Source organism: Camponotus vicinus, unplaced genomic scaffold (assembly GCF_025532165.1).
Source record: "Camponotus vicinus isolate PSW18456_S1 unplaced genomic scaffold, iyCamVici1.0 SCAF_8, whole genome shotgun sequence".
NCBI classification, from domain to species: Eukaryota; Metazoa; Arthropoda; class Insecta; order Hymenoptera; family Formicidae; genus Camponotus; species Camponotus vicinus.
Genome location: NW_028141980.1, coordinates 16959812 through 16981807, shown reverse-complemented (window position 1 = coordinate 16981807; position 21996 = coordinate 16959812). Strand labels below are relative to the sequence as shown.

The following is a 21996-nucleotide window of genomic DNA, read 5'->3' as shown; positions in this document are numbered from 1 at the left end:
TTTTCGATGAAAATCGAGACACGACTGACTATGAAAAATTGGCAAGATTTCAACTATCCCCGTATTTTCAAGTTTTCTCTTGAATATTTCATAATTTGTTTCTCTTTTATTATAGATTATAACGAAACTTTAATATAAGTTCATGATAATGTGTATAGTACAAAATACTATGTGAGATTAGAAACGGGTAAGATACGGTACGTAAAATTGTGGTAGATACTCGCAATTTTGTATCATTGCTCCGGAATAGATAGCCAATTATTTAATTATCGAATTAACGATAAAGAAATATTTGACGAATATTTCTCGCAATGGTATTCGAAATATGAATTGTTGGTTCAAGTTTGCGCAAGCGCAGTTGTCTCTGTCTGCGCATCGAATTTTTACGTGCCTCATTCTAGTTCCTGCATTCGTCGGATACAGTTCTTCTTTGAAGACAGTGTAGATTGATCGATTTTACGCGCTAGTATACCAGCCATAAAAAAATATTGCTGATTAAGTATATACTGTAAATTACTATATATTTTTTGTAATTTCACGCTAATTTCTGCCACACAATAACGATTTATATTAGATATTAAAGTGCGTTTGTCATATTACATTTTATTATGTTAAATGTTTACCTCTTGTGTCCTCTGTAGTATTTTTAGAGTAACGCGTTATATGATAATTATTGACGTTTGTCGACCAACAATATATTTTCGCTATTACTCCGCGGATTTATATATTTCTGAAATAACACTATATCATCAATTATCGAGATTTTGCTACATCTGTTTCTTATATATACAACATGCCAAAGATCTAAGATAATATTAAATTAGCTCGAAGTTAAAATCACTTACATTAATACTTTATGAGACACAAAAATATGTGTACATGTATGAATAAGTTGTATATATACGTATTAAATGTATATAATTTATAATAATGATTTTTATAAGATTTAATTTGAAATGTATTTTTTAAATTTATAATTAGATTCGCAATTCTTTTGATTTTATTATGTATATCTTTTTATTTTCGGACACACAGATATATATATATATATATATATATATATATATATATATATACAGAATTCAAAATATTATATTATTCATATTTCAATATCATGTTATTATTTTATTAATTTATAGATACATGTAAGAGGTACAATTGAAAAAGATTTTCAAGTGTATTCAAGTCTATTCAGATTCTGATAACACACACAGCCACTACTGAAGCCACTTTCAAAACAAAAAAATTTCTTTAAAATTGGATGACAAATACTCGGCAAACCTTGAAGAATATAAAGTATCGTTATTATACGCAACGCTCTAAAAATCTTTTTCACATATTGTATAATTTCTCAATCATAATTATTTCTTAATTAAAAATACCATTAAGCACACATGAGTTGAAGCGACTTAATTTCAATCTCTCTGGCTCAATACTCTGGTTTTTTTCAATTAAAGATTGGCAACTAATATTGTATTTTCTATTGCTAATTTTTGAAAAAGAACCAATAGGAATACAAATTTTATAATTTTTCGAAGGTTATCTAGAGTATAAATTATTTTCTTATAAATTATAATTTCTTTTCTATTAAATTATAATTTCTTTTCTGGCTATTTTGAAAAAATTGATCGCTGAATATAAGATAGTTATATAAATAATACTTTTGCTATAATTGTTCATATTTTTGATGTTTTTTGAAACGACAAATTAGTTTTTGTTTACCAAATATACATTTGTCTTTCATTATTTATATTTCTACATTTTCTTATCTGGCTATTTTAAACATTCCGCAAGCGTGTTTGAAATACGCAGTGAGCATCGATCCTGTTACTACAAATGCAGTTTCTCCTATAAAAATGATTTCATTCAGGTGTAGCATGATTAAATGAAAATGAATTTTTTTTTTATTGACATAATATTCAGTAACGAATTTGATTGCGAGACGTGGCTGGGAGTCATGTGCAGAATAATATCGAGACAATGTTAAATTGAAAAATTGCAAAAAAATGAAAGTACTATATATTATAATTACTATGCATGTTCAAAGAAAGCGGTCACATCCTTATAATACAAAAATATTGCATGAATATTTTTAATTCAACTTCTCGACAATATTTTAGATCAAAATGTTAGATCTATTTTTTCAATTACTTTAATTTCTTTTCATTTTTCCTTTCTGCTTCTTATCTAATAAGATGTGCAAATACAGTTTATTACATCTTAAATACTAAAGATTTATTCTTTTGAGAAGGGAAAAAATCGATTCATCAAATATATTGGATATATCTACCTTGTCATGAAAATATCAGTAAAATGTACTTAATGTTTTAAATTTTTACTTAATACTAACACATACAAATACATAGAGCACCTGAAAGATTTCCGATTTGCCGATATACATGTCATTTATAAGTATCAACTCATCCTTTTCTCATTTCTTATGTTAAGTAGATAACATTTTAATTAAAAAAAATGAAAAAGAAATTATATATATGCTTTAAACAATTTTATTTAGTTAATTAGTTAACATAACTTAATATTACTTAATATAATTTAATTTTGATAATTAAAAGAGGAAAACATTTGCATTTCATATTTAATACATACTTACCTATTTTTTACTATTATATACTATTAAATGTATATCTCTTTATTTATTAATGCGTAGAATATATAAAAGTGAAATAAGATATCGATGCACTTGCTAACTGTAATGAAATACATCTTCTTTTTAGTTTGCTTATAATATTATATTATACTATTACATATTATTATAAATAATTTTTACGGAAGCAAAGCAGCTTAAAGATGCTGCGAACAGTCCCCCTACATTCAAACTGACAATTTTGTTGCCTCTTTGTAATAGAAATAATATCAGCTTCTGTATGTGTAACGGTGCTACATACCAGCGAGCGTTATATCTACGAACAAATATCCAACATAAATCGATAATTTAAGAAGTATATCAATAATCTCTTAGATGTATAGGTTTTTTAAATTTTGTAAATTTATATTTCTTATTTTATATGAGAGATGGTTGTAAAAAATTGTAAATACTATATAAAATTATGTCTTACGCGGTATAATATATATGATTATTGTGATCTATAATTTCTTGTCCGGCGTAATTAGCTAGGAACATATATAAAAGAATTACGATTACAAACATAAAGTGCAATAAAAATTCTTCTCTGTCACTTCCAAATGATAGAACTTGATACATCTAAAACAATATGATCATGATCAATGTATTTCATATTAAAATTGATCAATTCCTATAAGAAATTAGATTGCAAGAAAATTAGAGATAAAAGATATGAAACATACATAAATGGAGAAATTTTTTATTTTTTTTTATTAACCTCTTTTCCATATAATTTAAGATTATGAAGTAGCAATTTATAATGTAGATTTTCAAATATTTTATATATTTTTAATAGTTTTATTATTTTATTCATTAACGAATTTATAATATAATATATGTTATCACAAGATATGTTTAATAACTTACTTCAAAAAGGTTGAGACTTAAGGAAATCACAAAAAATCCAATTAAAATAAAGAATGAACCCTCAAAGCTAGATATTAAAGATTTAGAAAACCTTGAAAAATAAGAAAGTATCGTTATATAAACTATTGAAAATATTGTGTATTATCGGATAGATATACCAACTCTATAGCTTTGCAATGAACATCCACTGCACAAATTATTCTATTATAAATTATATTCTTATTCTTCAAATTACTATGTAAACTATTAGTTGTCATTGCTTGTTCGATACGGTAGCTATAAATAATATATATCCTACATAATTTCTCCCATATAAGTAGTATTTCTCGTATAATTGTTTTGTTCGTAGAATAATGACGAGATTTTAATTATATGAAAAACATTTGAAACAACATTATAAATATTTTTTTTTACCTGGCGATTGTAAATATTCCGCAAGCATGTTTGAGGTACGCTATAAGCATTGTTCCCGTTCCTATAATTGTTGTTGCTCCTATACAAAAAGCTGCATTTATATGCAGGAGAGTTAAATAGAAATACTTTTCCTGATCGATAAAGTATTCAGTCAGTATCTGTATCTTAGAATGTCGAGATTCATTCATAGGTAAAACAATATCGAGAAAATAGGACCACATTGACACAAAAGAAACAGTAAATATACTGCACATTGAAACCACTAAATATATGTAAAAAGACAAATAAATCGCAGCTCTAGGAATTTTTGGCTCGCAATTCATAATTGATTTGAAATATTGTCTCGAATATTTTTTTTTCATATTTATAGTTCTGTGATATATTTTATAGGTATTGATTCGTTTTGAATACTTTTCTGAATATTTTTGTAGAAAATTGCACAAATGTTTCACTATTTTATTAGATTTTAAGATTATTTCACAATTTAAAATATCCTTTACTAATACAAATATATGTACTCATCTAATAATTATTTAAATAAATCTTATTTTTAGAAAATAAATTATGAAATCTAAACAAATTTTATTACTTGTTTTATGCTATTTGTATTTTGATAAAAAATAACACAAGGATATGGCAAAAATAGTGAAATTTCTCTTTTTTTTCTTTCTAATCATTTGATTTTTTGTGACCATTAATTTTATTTTTTTTCGATATCAATTGTCTTTTTACCTATCATTTTAATTGTATAATATTTTGCGTTGGTTCCATATTTTCTCATAATAATAATTTCATTCTCATCTTTTAGTTCATTACAAATATTTTGTAGTTGCTCCAATAAATTTTTCACCTAATGTATTAATAATACTTTATTTATAAACATTTTGTTTTAAAATTTAAGAAAGTTGTATAATAAAGAAATTAATTTAATTTAATTCTAAATACACTTATAATTATGGTAACTTACAGTTTGAGAGTTAATCCAAAATGAATTATATTTAATTATAAATATCGTAGAGAATAATGTAATAGATAAAATTTTGATAACATAATCAAATGTACAATTTGAAGTGAGAAATATTGTCAACTGCAATCAGTAAATTGATTGGAAATTGTATTAATTAATTATTTCTTTATTGATTACATTCCGTTATTTTCTGATTTATGATAGCATAACAAAATGATTCTAATCATATTAAATAACAGCATTTATATAACATTTTGTATTGCTAATAATTAAACATATTATTATAATATTTAATTATATATTATAAATAATTAAATTTAAATATATAACAACCTATTAGACACATAATGCATAACTGAAAATATTAGCATACCTGAAATACAATAAAACTTCCCAGAATACTGAGAAACAAGATTTGCTGAAACCGAACAAGTAATGATTGCTGATAAGGCCATAAACCAATTGCGAGTAAAAGAATACGATTGAGTCTAAAATGCTGGTTCACGATGCATATCATTTTTCGATGAAAATCGAGACACGACTGACTATGAAAAATTGGCAAGATTTCAACTATCCCCGTATTTTCAAGTTTTCTCTTGAATATTTCATAATTTGTTTCTTTTTTATTATAGATTATAACGAAACTTTAATATAAGATCATGATAATGTATAGTACAAAATACTACGTGAGATTACAAACGGTAAGATACGGTACGTAAAATTGTGGTAGATACTTGCAATTTTGTATCATTGCTCCGGAATAGATAGGCAATTATTTAATTATCGATTTGGCGGTGAAGAAATATTTGACGGATATTTCTCGCAATGGTATTCGAAATATGAATTGTTGGTTCAAGTTCGCGCAAGCGCAGTTGTCTCTGTCTGCGCATCGAATTTTTACGTGCCTCATTCTAGTTCCTGCACTCGTCGGATACGGTTCTTCTTTGAAGACAGTGTTGATTGATCGACTTTACGCGCTAGTATACCAGCGATGAAAATATTGCTGGTTAAGTATATATTGTAAATTACTAGATATTTTTTCTAATTTCACTCTAATTTTTTGCACATAATAATGATTTATAGTTGATATTAAAAATGTGTTTGTCATATTACATTTTGTTATGTTAAGTATATTACGTTTACCTGTTGTGTCTTTTGTAGTATTTTTGAAGTAACGCGTTATATGATGATTATTGACGTTCGTCGTCCAACAATATATTTTCGCTATTACTCCGCGGATTTGAACATTTCTAAAATCACATTAACTATAACATCAATTGTCGAGATTTCGCTACATTTGTTTCTTATATATACAGCACGCCAAAGATCTAAGACAATATTAAATTAGCTCGAAATTAGAATGACTTATGTTAATACTTTATGAGAGACAAAAATATATGTATGTGTATGAATAAGTTGTATATATACGTATTAAATGTATATAATTTATAATAATGATTGTTAGATTTAATTTGAAATGTATTTTTTTAATTTATAATTAGATTCGCAATTCTCTTGATTTTATTATTATGTATATCTTTTTATTTTCGGACACACAGATATATATATATATATATATATATATATATATATATATATATATATATATGTATATATATATAGAATTCAAAATATTATAATAAAATATTACATTATTCATATTTTAATATCATATTATTATTTTATTCATCTATAGATACATGTAAGAGGTACACTCGAAAAAGATTTTCAAGTGTATTCAAGTCTATTCAGATTCTGATAACACATACAGCCACTACTAAAGCCACTATTAAAGCAAAAAAATTTCCTTAAAATTGGATGACAAATACTCGCAAATCTTGAAGAATATAAAGTATCGTTATTATCCGCAACGCTCTCAAAATCTTTTTCACATATTGTATAATTTTTCAATTATAATTATTTTCTAATTAAAAATGTCATTAAGCACACATGTGTTTAAGCGAAATTAACTTTAATTTCTACTCTGACTATTTTCAATTAAAGATTGGCAACTAATGTTATATTTTCAATTGGTTGCTAATTTTTGAAAAAGAATTTCATTAATAATACCAATTTTATAACTTTTCGAAGGTTATCTGGAATATAAATTATTTTCTTATAAATTATAATTTTTTTTAACTATTTTGAAAAAAATTGATCGCTGAATAAGATAGCTATTTAAATAATACTTCTACTATAATTGTTTATATTTTTGATTTTTTTTGAAACGACAATTGAGTTTTTGTTTACCAGATATACATTTGGCTTTTATTATTTATATTTTTACATTTTCTTATCTGGCGATTTTAAATATTTCGCAAGCGTGTGTGAGATATGCAGTGAGCATCATTCGTGTTATTACAAATGCAGTTCCTCGTATATAAATGGCTGCATTCATATGATTATGCAAAATGATTGTGTAAAAATATTTTACTATATAAATGCAGTTCCTTCTATAAAAATGATTTCATTCATGTGTAGCATGATTATATAAAAATATTTTTTTTGATTGACATAATATTCAGTAACAAATTTTATTGCGGGACGTGATTGGGAGTCATGAGCAGAATAATATCGAGACAATGTTAAATTGAAAAATTGGAAAAAAATAAAAGCACTATATATTATAATTACTATGCATGTTCAAACAAAGCGGTCACATCCTTATAATATAAAAATATTGCATGAATATTTTTAATTCAACATCTTGACAATATATTAAATGTGTGTTAGATTTATTCTTTTTATTATTTATTTTATTATTTAACTTCTTGTTATTTTTCCTTTCTGCATCTTATCATATAGGATGTACAAATACATGTTTATTACACTTTAAATACTAAAGATTTATTCTTTTGAGAAGAGTAAAAATCGATTCATCAAATACGTTGGATATATGTATCTAGTCATGAAAATATCAGTAAAATGTACTTAATGTTTTAAATTTTTACTTAATATTAACGTATACATAGAGTACCTCAAAGATTTCGACTTGCATTAAAACATACATGTCGTTTATAAGTATCAACTAATCTTTTTCTAATTACTCATATTAAGTAGATAACATTTTAATTAAAGAAAAATGAAAAAAAATATGTATATGTTGTCAACAATTTTATTTAGTTAATTAGTTAACATAACTTAATATTACTTAATATAATTTAATTTTGATAATTAAAGGGGAAAAACATTTGCGTTTGATATTTGACACATACTTACCTATTTTTACTATTTTATACTATTAAATGTATATCTTTTTATATTTATTAATGCGTAGAATATATAAAAGTGAAATAAGATATCGATGCACTTGCTAACTGTAATGAAATACATCTTCTTTTTAATTTGCTTATAATATTATATTATACTATTACATATTTTCATAAATAATTTTTACGGAAGCAAAGCAGCTTAAAGATGCTGCGAACAGTCCCCCTACATTCAAACTGACAATTTTGTTGCTTCTTTGTAATAGAAATAATATCAGCTTCTGTATGTGTAACGGTGCTACATACCAGCGAGCGTTATATCTACGAACAAATAACCAACGTAAATCGATAATTTAAGAAGTCGATCAACGTAAATCGATAATTTAAGAAGTATATCAATAATCTCTTAGATGTGTAGGTTTTTTAAATTTTGTAAATTTATATTTCTTATTTTATATGAGAGATGGTTGCAAAAAATTGTAAATACTATATAAAATTATGTCTTACGCGGTATAATATATATGATTATTGTGATCTATAATTTCTTGTCCGGCGTAATTAGCTAGAAACATATATAAAAGAATTACGATTACCATTACAAAGTGTAATAAAAATTCTTCTTTGTTACTTCCAAATGATAGGACTTGATACACCTAAAACGATATGATTATGATCAATGTTTTTCATATATTAAAATTCATCAATTCCTATAATAATTAGATTGCAAGGAAATTAGAGAAAAGATATGAAAGATATGAAACATACATAAATAGAGAAATTTTTTATTTTCTTTTTATTTGCCTCTTTTCCATATAATTTAAGATTTTGAATTAGCAATTTATAATGTAGATTTTCAAATATTTTATATATTTTTAATAGTTTTATTATTTTATTCATTAACGAATTTGTAATGTAATATATATTATCACAAGATATGTTTAACAACTTACTTCAAAAAGGTTGAGACTCAAGGAAATCACAAAAAATCCAATTAAAATAAAGAATGAACCCTCAAAGCTAGATATTAAAGATTTAGAAAACCTTGAGGAATAAGAAAATATCGTTATATAAAGATTTAGAAAACCTGAAGAATAAGAAAATATCGTTATATAAACTATTGAAAATATTGTGCTTTATCGGTAGGTATACCAACTCTATAGCTTTGCAATGAACATCCACTGCACAAATTATTCTATTATAAATTACGTTCTTATTCTTGAAATTACTATGTAAACTATTAATTGTCATTGCTTGTTCGATACGGTAGCTATAAATAATATTTTTATCCTTTATAATTTCAATAAGTATAAATTTTTTGTTCGTAGAATAATAAAAAAAGGTCTTAATTATATGAAAAACATTTGAAAGGACATTATAAATTATTTTCTTACCTGGCGATTTTAAATATTCCGCAAGCATGTTTGAGGTACGCTATGAGCATTGTCCCTGTTCCTATAATTGTTGTTGTTCCTATACAAACAGTTGCATTCATATGCAGGAAAATTAAATAGAAATACTTTTCTTGATCGATAAAGTACTCAGTCAGTACCTGTACCGTAGAATGTGATCGAGATTCATTCAATGGTAAAACAATATCGAGAATATGCGACCACATTGACACAAAAGAAACAGTAAATATACTGCACATTGAAACCACTAAATATATAAAAAAACATAAATAAATCGCTGTTTTATTAATTTTCTGCTCGCAATTTATAATTGATTCGAAATATTGTCTCAAATATTTTTTCGTATTTATAGTTCTGTGATATATTTTATACTTATTGATTCGTTTTGAACATTTTTCTGAATATTTTTATAGAAAATTGGATAAATTTTTTATTATTTTATTAGACTTTAGATTATTTCACACTTTAAAATATCATTTAAAAATCTAAAAATATGTACTTTTCTAATAACTATTTAAATAAATCTCATTTATTAGGGAATAAATTATGCAATCTAAACAAATTTTATTATTTCTTTTATGCTATTTGTATTTTGATATAATATAACACAAGAATATAGTCACGCAAAAATAATGAAATTTCTTTTATTTTTCTTTTTTTAATCATTTGATTTTCTTTCATCATTAATTTTATTTTTTTTCGATGTCAATTGTCTTTTTACCTATCATTTTAATTGTATAATATTTTGCGTTGTTTCCATATTTTCTCATAATGATAATTTCATTTTCATCTTTTAATCCATTACAAATATTTTGTAGTTGCTCCAATAAATTTTTTACCTATTGTGTTAATAATATTTTATTTACAAATATTTTGTTTTAAAATTTAAGAAAGTTATATAAAAAAGAGATTAATTTAATTTAATTCTATATACATTTATAATTATGGTAACTTACAGTTTGAGAGTTAATCCAAAATGAATTGTATTTAATTATAAATATTGTAGAGAATAATATGGTAGATAAAATTTTTATAACATAATCAAATGTACAATTTGAAGTGAGAAATATTGTCAACTGCAATCAGTAAATTGATTCAAAATTGTATTAATCAATTATTTCTTTATTGATTACAGCATTCAGTTATTTGTCGATTCATGATAACATAACAAAATGATTCTAATCATATTAAATAACAGCATTTATATAACATTTCGTGTTGCTAATAATTAAACGTATTATTATTATAATATTTAATTGTATATTATAAATAATTAAATTTAAATATATAACAACCCATTCGACACATAATGCATAACTGAATATATTAGCATACCTGAAATACAATAAAACTTCCCAGAATACTGAGAAACAAGATTTGCTGAAACCGAACAAGTAATGATTGCTGATAAGGCCATAAACCAATTGCGAGTAAAAGAATACGATTGAGTCTAAAATGCTGGTTCACGATGCATATCATTTTTCGATGAAAATCGAGACACGACTGACTATGAAAAATTGGCAAGATTTCAACTATCCCCGTATTTTCAAGTTTTCTCTTGAATATTTCATAATTTGTTTCTTTTTTATTATAGATTATAACGAAATTTTAATATAAGATCATGATAATGTATAGTACAAAATACTACGTGAGATTACAAACGGTAAGATACGGTACGTAAAATTGTGGTAGATACTTGCAATTTTGTATCATTGCTCCGGAATAGATAGGCAATTATTTAATTATCGATTTGGCGGTGAAGAAATATTTGACGGATATTTCTCGCAATGGTATTCGAAATATGAATTGTTGGTTCAAGTTCGCGCAAGCGCAGTTGTCTCTGTCTGCGCATCGAATTTTTACGTGCCTCATTCTAGTTCCTGCACTCGTCGGATACGGTTCTTCTTTGAAGACAGTGTTGATTGATCGACTTTACGCGCTAGTATATCAGCCATGAAAAAATACTGCTGGTTAAGTGTAAACTATAAATTACAATATATTTTTTCTAATTTGACGCCAATTTCTGCCACACAATAACGATTTATACTTGATATTAAAGTGCGTTTGTCATTTTATTATATTAAATACATTACGTTTACCTGTTGTGTCCTCTGTAGTATTTTTAGAATAACACACTATATGATGATTAATAACGTTCTTCGTTCAACAATATATTTTCGCTATACTCTGCGGATTTATATATTTCTGAAATCACACTATATCATCAATTGTCGACATTTCGCTGTATCTGTTTCTTATATATACAATGCGCCAAAGATGTAAGACAATATTAAATTAGCTCGAAGTTAAAATGACTTATATTAATATTCTATGAGAGAAAAATGTGTACATGTATGAATAAGTTGTATATACAGGGTGTTCTAAAAAGGTATGTCAAAAATTTAAGGAGATATTCCTCACACCTGAAGGATGAAAGAATGTTATATGGACATAGGTGCGGAAATGTTTATTTGAGGAGTTATGTTGAAAATACTGTTAGCTGTATTACTTACACAAGGAAAAATTTAGGATTAATTATTGTAGATGACAATCGTTTAATTAGGCTTATTTACATTTGGTTTTAATGTGACCTTGAGTATGTTACAATAAATGTTGAAAATGTTCACCATTTTCCTGAATACAAGCAGTGACACGTCGACGCATCGATTCACGGACACGTTCAAAAATGCCTGGCGTACAGCGGATTGTCTCGCAATCTGCAGTGATACGGTCACGAAGATCTTGAATATCACGTACTGGTGGCATTTTTGAACGTGTATTCAGGAAAATGGTGAACATTTTCAACATTTATTGTAACATACTCAAGGTCACATTAAAACCAAATGTATATAAGCCTAATTAAACGATTGTCGTCTACAATAATTAATCCTAAATTTTTCCTTGTGTAAGTAATACAGCTAACAGTATTTTCAACATAACTCCTGAAATAAGCATTTCCGCACCTATGTCCATATAACATTTTTTCATCCTTCAGGTGTGAGGAATATCTCCTTAAATTTTTGACATACCTTTTTAAAACACCCTGTATATCTTTTTATTTTCAGACACATATGTACAGAATTCAAAATATTATAAAATATTATACTATTCATATTTTAATATCATATTATTATTCATCTATAGATACATGTAAGAGGTACACTTTAAAAATATTCAGATTCCGATAGCACATAATCTCTACTATTAAAGCAAAAAAATTTCCTTAAAATTGGATGGCAAATACTGCGCAAACCTTAAGGAATATAAGGTATTATTATTGTCCGCTAACTCTCAAAATCTTCTTCACATATTGTATAATTTTTCAATTATAATTATTTCCTAACTAAAATGCTAAAAATCCTAACGTTAAGCACACAGAGTTGAAGCGACTTAGTTTCAGTCTCTACTCTGATCCTTTTCGATTAAAGATTGGCAACTAATATTGTATTTTCAATTAGTTTCTAATTTTTGAAAAAGAACTTCAATAAAATCACCAATTTTATAACTTTTCGAAGGTTATCTAGTGTATAAGTTATTTTCTTATAAATTATAATTTCTCTTTTCTGGCTATTTTGAAAAAAATCGATCGCTTAATAAGATAGCTATTTAAATAATATTTCTACTATAATTGTTTATATTTTTGATATTTGTTTGAAGCGACAAATGAGTTTTTGTTACCAAATATACATTCGTCTTTTATTATTTATATTTCTACAGTTTTTATCTGGCGATTGTAAACATGTCGCAAGCGTGTTTGAGATATGCAATGAGCATCGTTCCTATTGCTACAAATTTAGTTTCTCCTATATAAATGGCTGCATTCATATGATCATGCAAAACGATTATGTAAAAATATTTTACTATATAAATGCAGTTCCTTCTATACAAATGACTTCATTCATGTGTAGCGTGATTATATAAAAATATTTTTTTGATTGATATGAAATATTCAGTAACGAATTTTATTGCTGGGACATGGTTGGGAGTCATGAGCAGAATAATATCGAGCAGACAATGCTAAATTGAAAAATTGGAAAAAAACAATAGCACTGTATATTATAATTACTATGTATGTTTAAACAAAGCGGTCACATCTTTATAATAAATACAAAAATATTGCATGAATAGTTTTAATTCAGCATCTTGACGATATTTTAAATGTTAGATCTATTCTTTTCAATTACTTTAACTTCTTTCTATTTTTCCTTTTATCTTCTTATCATAAGATGTACAAATACATGTTTATTACACTTTAAATACTAAAGATTTACTCTTATGAGAAGAAAAAAAAATCGGTTTCAAATACATTGAATATATTTATTTAGTCATGAAAATATCGGTAAAATGGATTTGATGTTTTAAATTTTTACTTAATACTAACATACACATAGAGCACCTGAAAGATTTCCGATGTCTGCATTAAAACATACATGTCATTTATTTAGAAAAATTATTTATGATTTCTTTAATATAATTGATTTTAAATGCATATAAGTATCAAGTAATCTTTTTCTCATTACTCATTTTATGTAGATAACATTTCAATTAAAAAAAAATGAAAAAGTGATTGTATATATGTTTTCAACAATTTTATTTAGTTGATTAGTTAACTTAACATTAACATCAACTTAACATTACATAATATAATTTAAAATTTTAATAATTAAAAGAAGAAAATTGGCATTTGATATTTGATACATACATACTTACTTACTTTTTACTATTATACTATTATTATTTATTATTATACTATTAAATGTATAATTCTTAATATTTATTGTTGAGTGGAATATATAAAAGTGAAATAAGATACCGATGCACTTGCTAACTGTAATGAAATACATCTTCTTTTTAATTTGCTTATACTGTTATGTTATACTATTACATATTTTCATAAATAATTTTTACGGAAGCAAAGCAGTTTAAAGATGCTGCGATCAGTCCGCCCACATTCAAATTGACAACTTTGCTGCCTCTTTGTAACAGAAATAATATCAGCTTCTGTACGTGTAATGGTGCTACATACCAACAAACATTATATCTACGAACAAGTGACTAGACAACGAGGATCGATAATTTAAAAAGTATGTTACTAATCGCAGATACATGTCTTTTGAATTTTATGAATTTATACTTTTATTTTATAAGAGATAGTGCGTAATTTTAAATATTATTATTATATAAAATTGTTTCTTACGCGGTATAATAAATGTCACTATTGTGATCTATAATTTCTTGTCCGATGTAGCTAGTTACAAACATGTATGAAAGAATTATGAATATAAATAGAAAATGTATGAAAAATGCTTCTTTATCTTCATCACCTGATAGAATTTGATATATCTAAAATAATATGTTTGCGATCAATTTTTTTATATATAAATTAATTAGCTCTTAAATTAATCAGTTTTTGTGTGCGAATTATATGTTGCAAGAAAATTAGAGACAAAATGTATAAATTGTACATACATTAATAATTTTTCTTCTTACATCTCTTTCATATTTATGATTTTGAATTAACTCAATTTAGAATTTAAATTTTGAAATATTTTACTTAGCTTTTTTATTATTTTTTTATATTAACAAATTGTTTAAATTGTAATATTATATATGTCATTATAAATTATAGATATGTTTAAAAACTTACTTCAAAAAGATTGAGACTTAAGGACAGCACACCAATTCCAATTAAAAGAATGTATGATCCCTCAACGCTAGATGTTAAATATCTGGAGAATCTTCAAGGACATATAGCATAAATATATTTCTCGTTACATATACTTTTGCAAATATTATATTATCGGATAAATATACCAACTCTATAGCTTTGCAATGAATGTCTACAGCATAAATTATTCCTTTACAAATTACATTCTCATTCTTTGATTTATTTTGTAAATTATTAATTGTCATTGCTTGCTCGATGCGGTAACTATAAATAATGTTTATTTTCTATAGGTATAGTTTCACTCGTTTTTTATTTGAATGGACAAAATGGAGAATGGACAAAAAAAAAATTTTACATTATCAAAAACTTTTGAAAAGACATTACAAATTTTTTTTACCTGACGATTGTAAACATTCCGCAAACATGTGCAAGAATTGTTAAGAGCGTTGTTCCTGTTCCTACGACTGTTATCATTCCTATACAAATAGCTGCATTCATGTGCAAAAGAATTAAATAGAAATATTTTTCTTGATCGACAAAGTACTCAGTCAGTACATGTATTGTAAAACGTGATCGAGATTCATTCATGGGCAGAATAATGTCGAGAATATGCGACCACATTGGTACAATAAAGATAATAAATGTACCGCACGTTGATATAACTAAATATATTTAGAAAGGTATATATATTGTTCTTTTTGAAATGTTCTACTCGCTATTAATTTATAACAATTCGAAATATCATTTTGAATATTTTTTTTATAATTATGATTCTATGATATATTTTATGTTCATCAGTTCTTTGACCACTCTTATTTGAATATTTTTGCAGAAAACTGCACAAAAAATTTTATCGTACTTTTTTAGATTGTTCTATTATTTAAAATATCATCTAAAAAAATCTAAGTATATATACTTTTTTAAATAATTATTTAAATAAATCTCATTTTAAAGGAAATAAATTATGCAATTTCAAAAAATTTGATTACGCATTTTGTACTTTGATCAATTTTAACATACACACTTATGAGTAAATTCGCACAAAATAGTGAAATTTCTCTCCCTTTCTTTCTCAATCATTTGATTTTTGTCATTGTTTAATTTTTTGTTTCTTGCGATATCTGTTGAATAATCATTTTTACCTATTATTATAGCTGTATAACGTTGTGCCATATTTCCATATTTTTTCATGATAATAATTTCATTCTCATCTTTGAATTCATTACAAATACTTCGGAGTTGCTCCAATAAGTTTTTCATCTATTGTGTTAATAGTATTTTATTTATATTATATATTTTTTAAATTTAGAATAATTGTATAAGAAAGAGATTAATTTAATTGTGTTTTCAATATATTTGATTATAGCGTGACTTACAGTTTGAGAATTAATCCAAAATGAGTTATATTCAATCATAAACATCACAAAAAATAATGCGGTAGAAAGAATTTTGATAATAAGATCTGTTTTACATTCGGACGTCGATAATTTTGTTAGCTGAAATTAATAAATCGATTGAAAAAGTTGTATTAAAAGTTGATTAATAATTATTTCTTTATTTAATTATTAATTTGAAACAATCAATTTTGCTTTCCGATTCATGATAACATGACAAACTGATTATAATTATTTTATTTTAAATATTTATAATGCAGCATTTATATATACCCTAGAAAAAATGGGTATAATGTGATTTAAATATACAGGGTCAAATTTAAATATATATAGTTAGATGTGAAAAGATCTGATGACTTATATAATTTTATATAACTATATATTTATATATGATCTTATATAATTACATAATTTAAGTATAAATCTATTTTTTCTTGGGTAGTATTTGATATTGTATTTGATTTGATTTGATAATAATTAAACATATATATCCTCATATTATATTTATATTATACATGATAAATAATCAAATTTAAACATTTTATTAGTCACACAACAATTGAATATATTGACATACCTGAAATACAATAAAACTTGCCAAAATACCAAAAAGCAAGATTTGTTGAAATCGAATGAGTAATGATCGCTGATAAGGCCATAAGCCAATTGCGAGTAGAAGGATACGATTGAGTCTAAAGTGCTGATTTACGAAGCATGTCATTTTTCGATGAAAATTGAGACATAACTGACTATGAAAAAATATTTTAACTAACTGGTCGTGTTCCTAAGTTCTCTCTTGAATATTTCATAATTTGTTTCTCTTCTATCGTAAATTATAACTAAAATATTTAATATAAATGCATAATACCATAATACAAAATATCATGTGAGATCGCAAACAATGAGGATATTCGTAATTTTGTATCATTGCTCGGGAATATAGGTAGGTAATTATTTAACTATCGATTTAATGGTGAAGAAATATTTGACGGATATTTATTTCTCGCACAAAAGTATTCGTAATATGAAAATGCTTGATTTAAGTTCGCGCAAGCGTAATCGCCTCTGCCTCCGTGTCGCATTTTTTCCGTGCCTCATTCTAGTTCGTGCACCCGTAGGATACGTTTATCTATTTAAAGACAGTGTTGATTCATCGCTTTTACGCGCTAGTATATCAGTCGTGAAAATAATATTGTCTGTTAAGTATATATGTATATTATTATAAATTATTATATATTATTTCTCTAACTCTCTCTTGACGTTAATTTCTGGCACACAATAGCGGTTTATATTTTGTATTGAAGTTCGCTTGTCAATATATATATATATATATATATATATATATATATATATATATAAAAACTATAATATAAAATTATAATATTACATTTAATATAAAATTATAATATTACATTTATATTTTAGGTGACATCATCCATTTTTGAAATAGTATGCTTAGTATGCTTTTTGAAATAGTATTAATAGCGTTCTTTCAACAATATTCTCGTTGCGCGGTAACACTGAGGATAACACTTTATACGTTTCTAAAATCATTATTCTGTTGTTCTGTTGTTATCGATACATTTCTCTATTTCTGCTGTTAATTATATGCGTTACGTGCAAAAACAAATATTTATTCTTGGAATATAAATAATTTTATATATTTGCTATATGTGGGAATATTTATAAACGATGTAAAAATAAAATTAACGCGCATTACATACTTTGGATAAATATTTGATTTTTATATTTCATACATGAAACAATCACTTGATTGATTTTATCGTAATTTAAAATTTATGAATATGTAAATCTATTAATTTTTTCTTTTTACTTGCATGGATTATAACGTTATAATTTAAAAAGAAAATCAGGACTATTATGATTTAAAAAAGACGTTATATATTTTGAATAATTTGTTCCGATTATTAATTAGACATAAGACTTAATTAATTGGAGGTGAGAGAATCTAGACATTTGTGGTTTTTTTACCTAACTTTATTTTATTTACCTAATTTTTATTTTACTAGGTAGGCTTGTTTTTTGCAATAAATTAAACTTTATATTTTAATATATTAGATGATATATTTTCACTTTACTGCGTAGAGTATATGACAGTGAAGTAAGATATCGATGTACTAGTTAGCTGCAATAAAGAGACATTCTCTTTCATTCATTTGTGTGATGCATGCTACATGATCTATAGTTTAATATATGCTATAATTTTTACCGAGGCAAAACATTGTAAGGATGCTGCAAACAATCCACCGATATTTAGACTGAAAGATTTGCTACTTCTTTGCAACAAAAATAATATCAGTTTTTGTATGTGTAACGGCGTTACATACCAATGAACATTATATCTATGAACGAACGATTTTAGATGATGAAAAAAAATGTGTTAATAATAATTTTAGATATATACGTTTCCTAGGAAATAATCTCTAGCAATAAAAATATATTGATATAAATATACCAAAGCTCTATTTTTTATTACTAGAGATAATTGATAAATACAATTTGTGAACAATATATGAAGCTTCTTACGCAGTGCTGTATATATGATTATTATGATCTATAATTTCTTGCCCGGCATAATTGGCTAAAAACATGTATAGAAGTATAATAAATACTATCAAAAAGTGTAGTAAAAATTCTTTTTCGTTATCTTGAAGTAATACAGCTCGATAGATCTAAAATAGCATGACTAATATTAATGTTTCATGAATTCGTATGTATTATATCTTTAACTATCTTTATATACGCATTAAATTTAGAATAATATAAAATATTATATTATTCATATTTCAATGTTATATTATTATTTTATTTATCTAGAAGTATACACATAATATAATACACACTTGAAAAAGATTCAGACTCAGGCAACAGACGGTCACTGCTATTAAAACGAAGAATGATCCCTCAAAATTGGATATCAAATATTCGGTAAATCTTGAAAAGCGAAAAATATTATTATTTCATATCGGCGACAAAAGCTTTGCAATATTGTATAATACATAGTTGTGGACACATTTTCAGTTACAATCATTGTCTAATTGAAAGTACGCAAGCCATTAATTATATTATATATTAATTATATATGTGTTCAAGCACAATTATTTTCAATTTTTATTCAGGACCTTCTCGATGAAAGATTTGCAACTAACTCTATTTTTAATTAGTTGCTGATTTTTGGAGAACGACTTGAATAAAGATCGAAAAAAATCTTTATTTTGTTATTATGTATCACTTTTTTTATTGTGCGTGTTGTGTTATATTATGTACATATAAATACCAACTTCATAGCTTTTCGATGGATATCTACTGCATAAGTTATTTTTTTATAAGTATTAATTTTGGTATTCTTCTCGGTATTTTGTAAAAAGTTGATCGCTATTGCCTGGTCAATACGATAGCTATAAATAATACTTATGCTATAATTGATTATATTATTTTTTTTAATATATTTAAGAAAAGACAAATGAGTTTTTGTTTATCAAATATACATATTTGTCTTTTATCTATATTTCTGCATGTCCTTACCTGGCGATTTTAAACATTCCACAAGCATGTTTGAGATATGCAATGAGCATCGTTCCTGTTGCTATAAATGCGATTCCTCCTATACAAATGGCTGCATTCATGTGTAGTATAATTACGTAATAATATTTTTCTTGATCGGGAAAATATTCAGCAATGAATTCTATTTCATAACGTGGTCGGGATTCATTCATGGGCAGAATGATATCGAGAAGACGCGGCCAAATTGACAGGAAAGAAATAACGAATACACTGCACATTGTAATTACTAAGCATTTAAAAAAAAAATAATCATGTAAATCGTTATTATAATTTTCTGAAATATCGATTTGTTACATGTTTAGGCATAATTAATAATTAATATATTTAGGCATAATCGAGAAGATGTGAAGAATTGCAAAGAAAACGAATCACAAGATAAGTAAGGATTATTTTAAAAAAGTAATCATATAAATTAATAATCTGTAAATTTTTTTTGAATATTGATTTGTGTTATACATTTTAAATTTCTTAATTATTTAATCACTATAATCTGCAATTTCAATCTATTTTATTTGAAAATATAAATAATATAAATCAGTGCTGGAATTTACTTGCAACTTTCGGCCAGATTTCTTAGTTTACGCCTACTCCCCCTCTTACCGCTCGCGCCACTCGTAACTAAGGAGCGCTCAGGAACGTGCGCGTCACAAATGTAATGTGGCAATCTATCTATCTAAGTTCTCTTTATTGTAATTACGTTTCAAAACACAAATATTTTAAATTGTTACAGAACATATACGTAATTAATAATAGAATAATTATTTTTATTATTAATAAACAATAAAGAGAACTTAGATAGATTGCCACATTACATTTGTGACGCGCACGTTCCTGAGCGCTCCTTAGTTACGAGCGTTCGGTGGCGCGGTCGCTAAGGCGCGAGCGGTAAGAGGGGAACAGTAGGCGTAAGCTAAGAAATCTGGCCGAAAGTTGCAAGTAAATCCCAGCACTGATATAAATTAATAAATTTTATTTTACGTATAATTCTAATCGTATAACATTTTGCATTGTATCCGTATTTCTTTATAATGGCCATTTCATTTTCATCTTTCAATTCACTATAGATTTGTTGAAGCTGCTCCAATAAACATTTCACCTTTTATATAAAAAAATATTTTTAATTACTTCTTGTTATAAATTAAAAAAAATATATTATTTCTAATTAAATATTTATTTAAAGATGAATTTAATAAACTTACAGTTTTAGTATTGATCCAAAATGAATTGTATTTAATCACAAACGCAATAAAAAATAATATAAAAGATAAAATTCTGATGACAAGATCTGGTGTGCATTTTGTAGTGAAAAATACTGTAAACTATAATCAATAAATTTATTTAAAAAATTATGTAGAAGTATTATAGAAGTCACTTGTTTACAATTGTAGATTGTAAATTATAAAACATAATATATAATAAATATATATAATAAATTATTTTTCTATAAAGAAATTTAACTATATTAAAATTTTTATAATGACAAAAATTTTTACCAAGTATAAAAAAATTTAAAATATAAATCTACGTATAATTGGTCCAAATAATAAATCAATAATAATAAAAAAATTTTTATAATTTTATAATTATAATCATATGCAATATTAAATTTAAATTAAATTAAATTAAATTTAAATATATAATGAGATTTATTATACTCAATAATATTAAAAGAATATTAATACCTGCAATATGATGAAGCTTGTCAGGACACCAAAAAGCAAAGTTACCTGAAATTGAACGAGTTTTGAACGTTGATAGGGCCATAAACCAACTGCAAGTAAAAGAATTCGATTTAATCTAAAATATTGGGTTTCGATACGAATCATCTCTTCGCTCCCA

At 25.2% G+C, this 21996-nt stretch overlaps 2 protein-coding genes across 2 annotated transcripts; both read right to left on the bottom strand.

Annotated features, from left to right (window-relative positions):
• Positions 1-2657: 2657 nt before the first annotated feature.
• Positions 2658-5409, bottom strand: LOC145976417 (uncharacterized). The gene is made up of 9 exons (XM_083107473.1): positions 5266-5409; positions 4893-5012; positions 4658-4775; positions 3926-4187; positions 3674-3787; positions 3512-3602; positions 3078-3223; positions 2789-2921; positions 2658-2708 (listed from the first exon to the last, which is right to left on the bottom strand). Exons 1-9 carry the CDS (start codon positions 5407-5409, stop codon positions 2658-2660), a joined length of 1179 nt encoding a protein of 392 aa, XP_082963599.1.
• Positions 5410-14284: 8875 nt separating this feature from the next.
• Positions 14285-21983, bottom strand: LOC145976416 (uncharacterized). The gene is made up of 18 exons (XM_083107472.1): positions 21840-21983; positions 21357-21476; positions 21136-21253; positions 20119-20383; positions 19875-19991; positions 19437-19527; positions 19120-19265; positions 18803-18935; positions 18672-18718; positions 17150-17321; positions 16555-16674; positions 16321-16438; positions 15576-15840; positions 15329-15442; positions 15158-15248; positions 14708-14853; positions 14419-14551; positions 14285-14338 (listed from the first exon to the last, which is right to left on the bottom strand). Exons 1-18 carry the CDS (start codon positions 21981-21983, stop codon positions 14285-14287), a joined length of 2394 nt encoding a protein of 797 aa, XP_082963598.1.
• Positions 21984-21996: the final 13 nt, after the last annotated feature.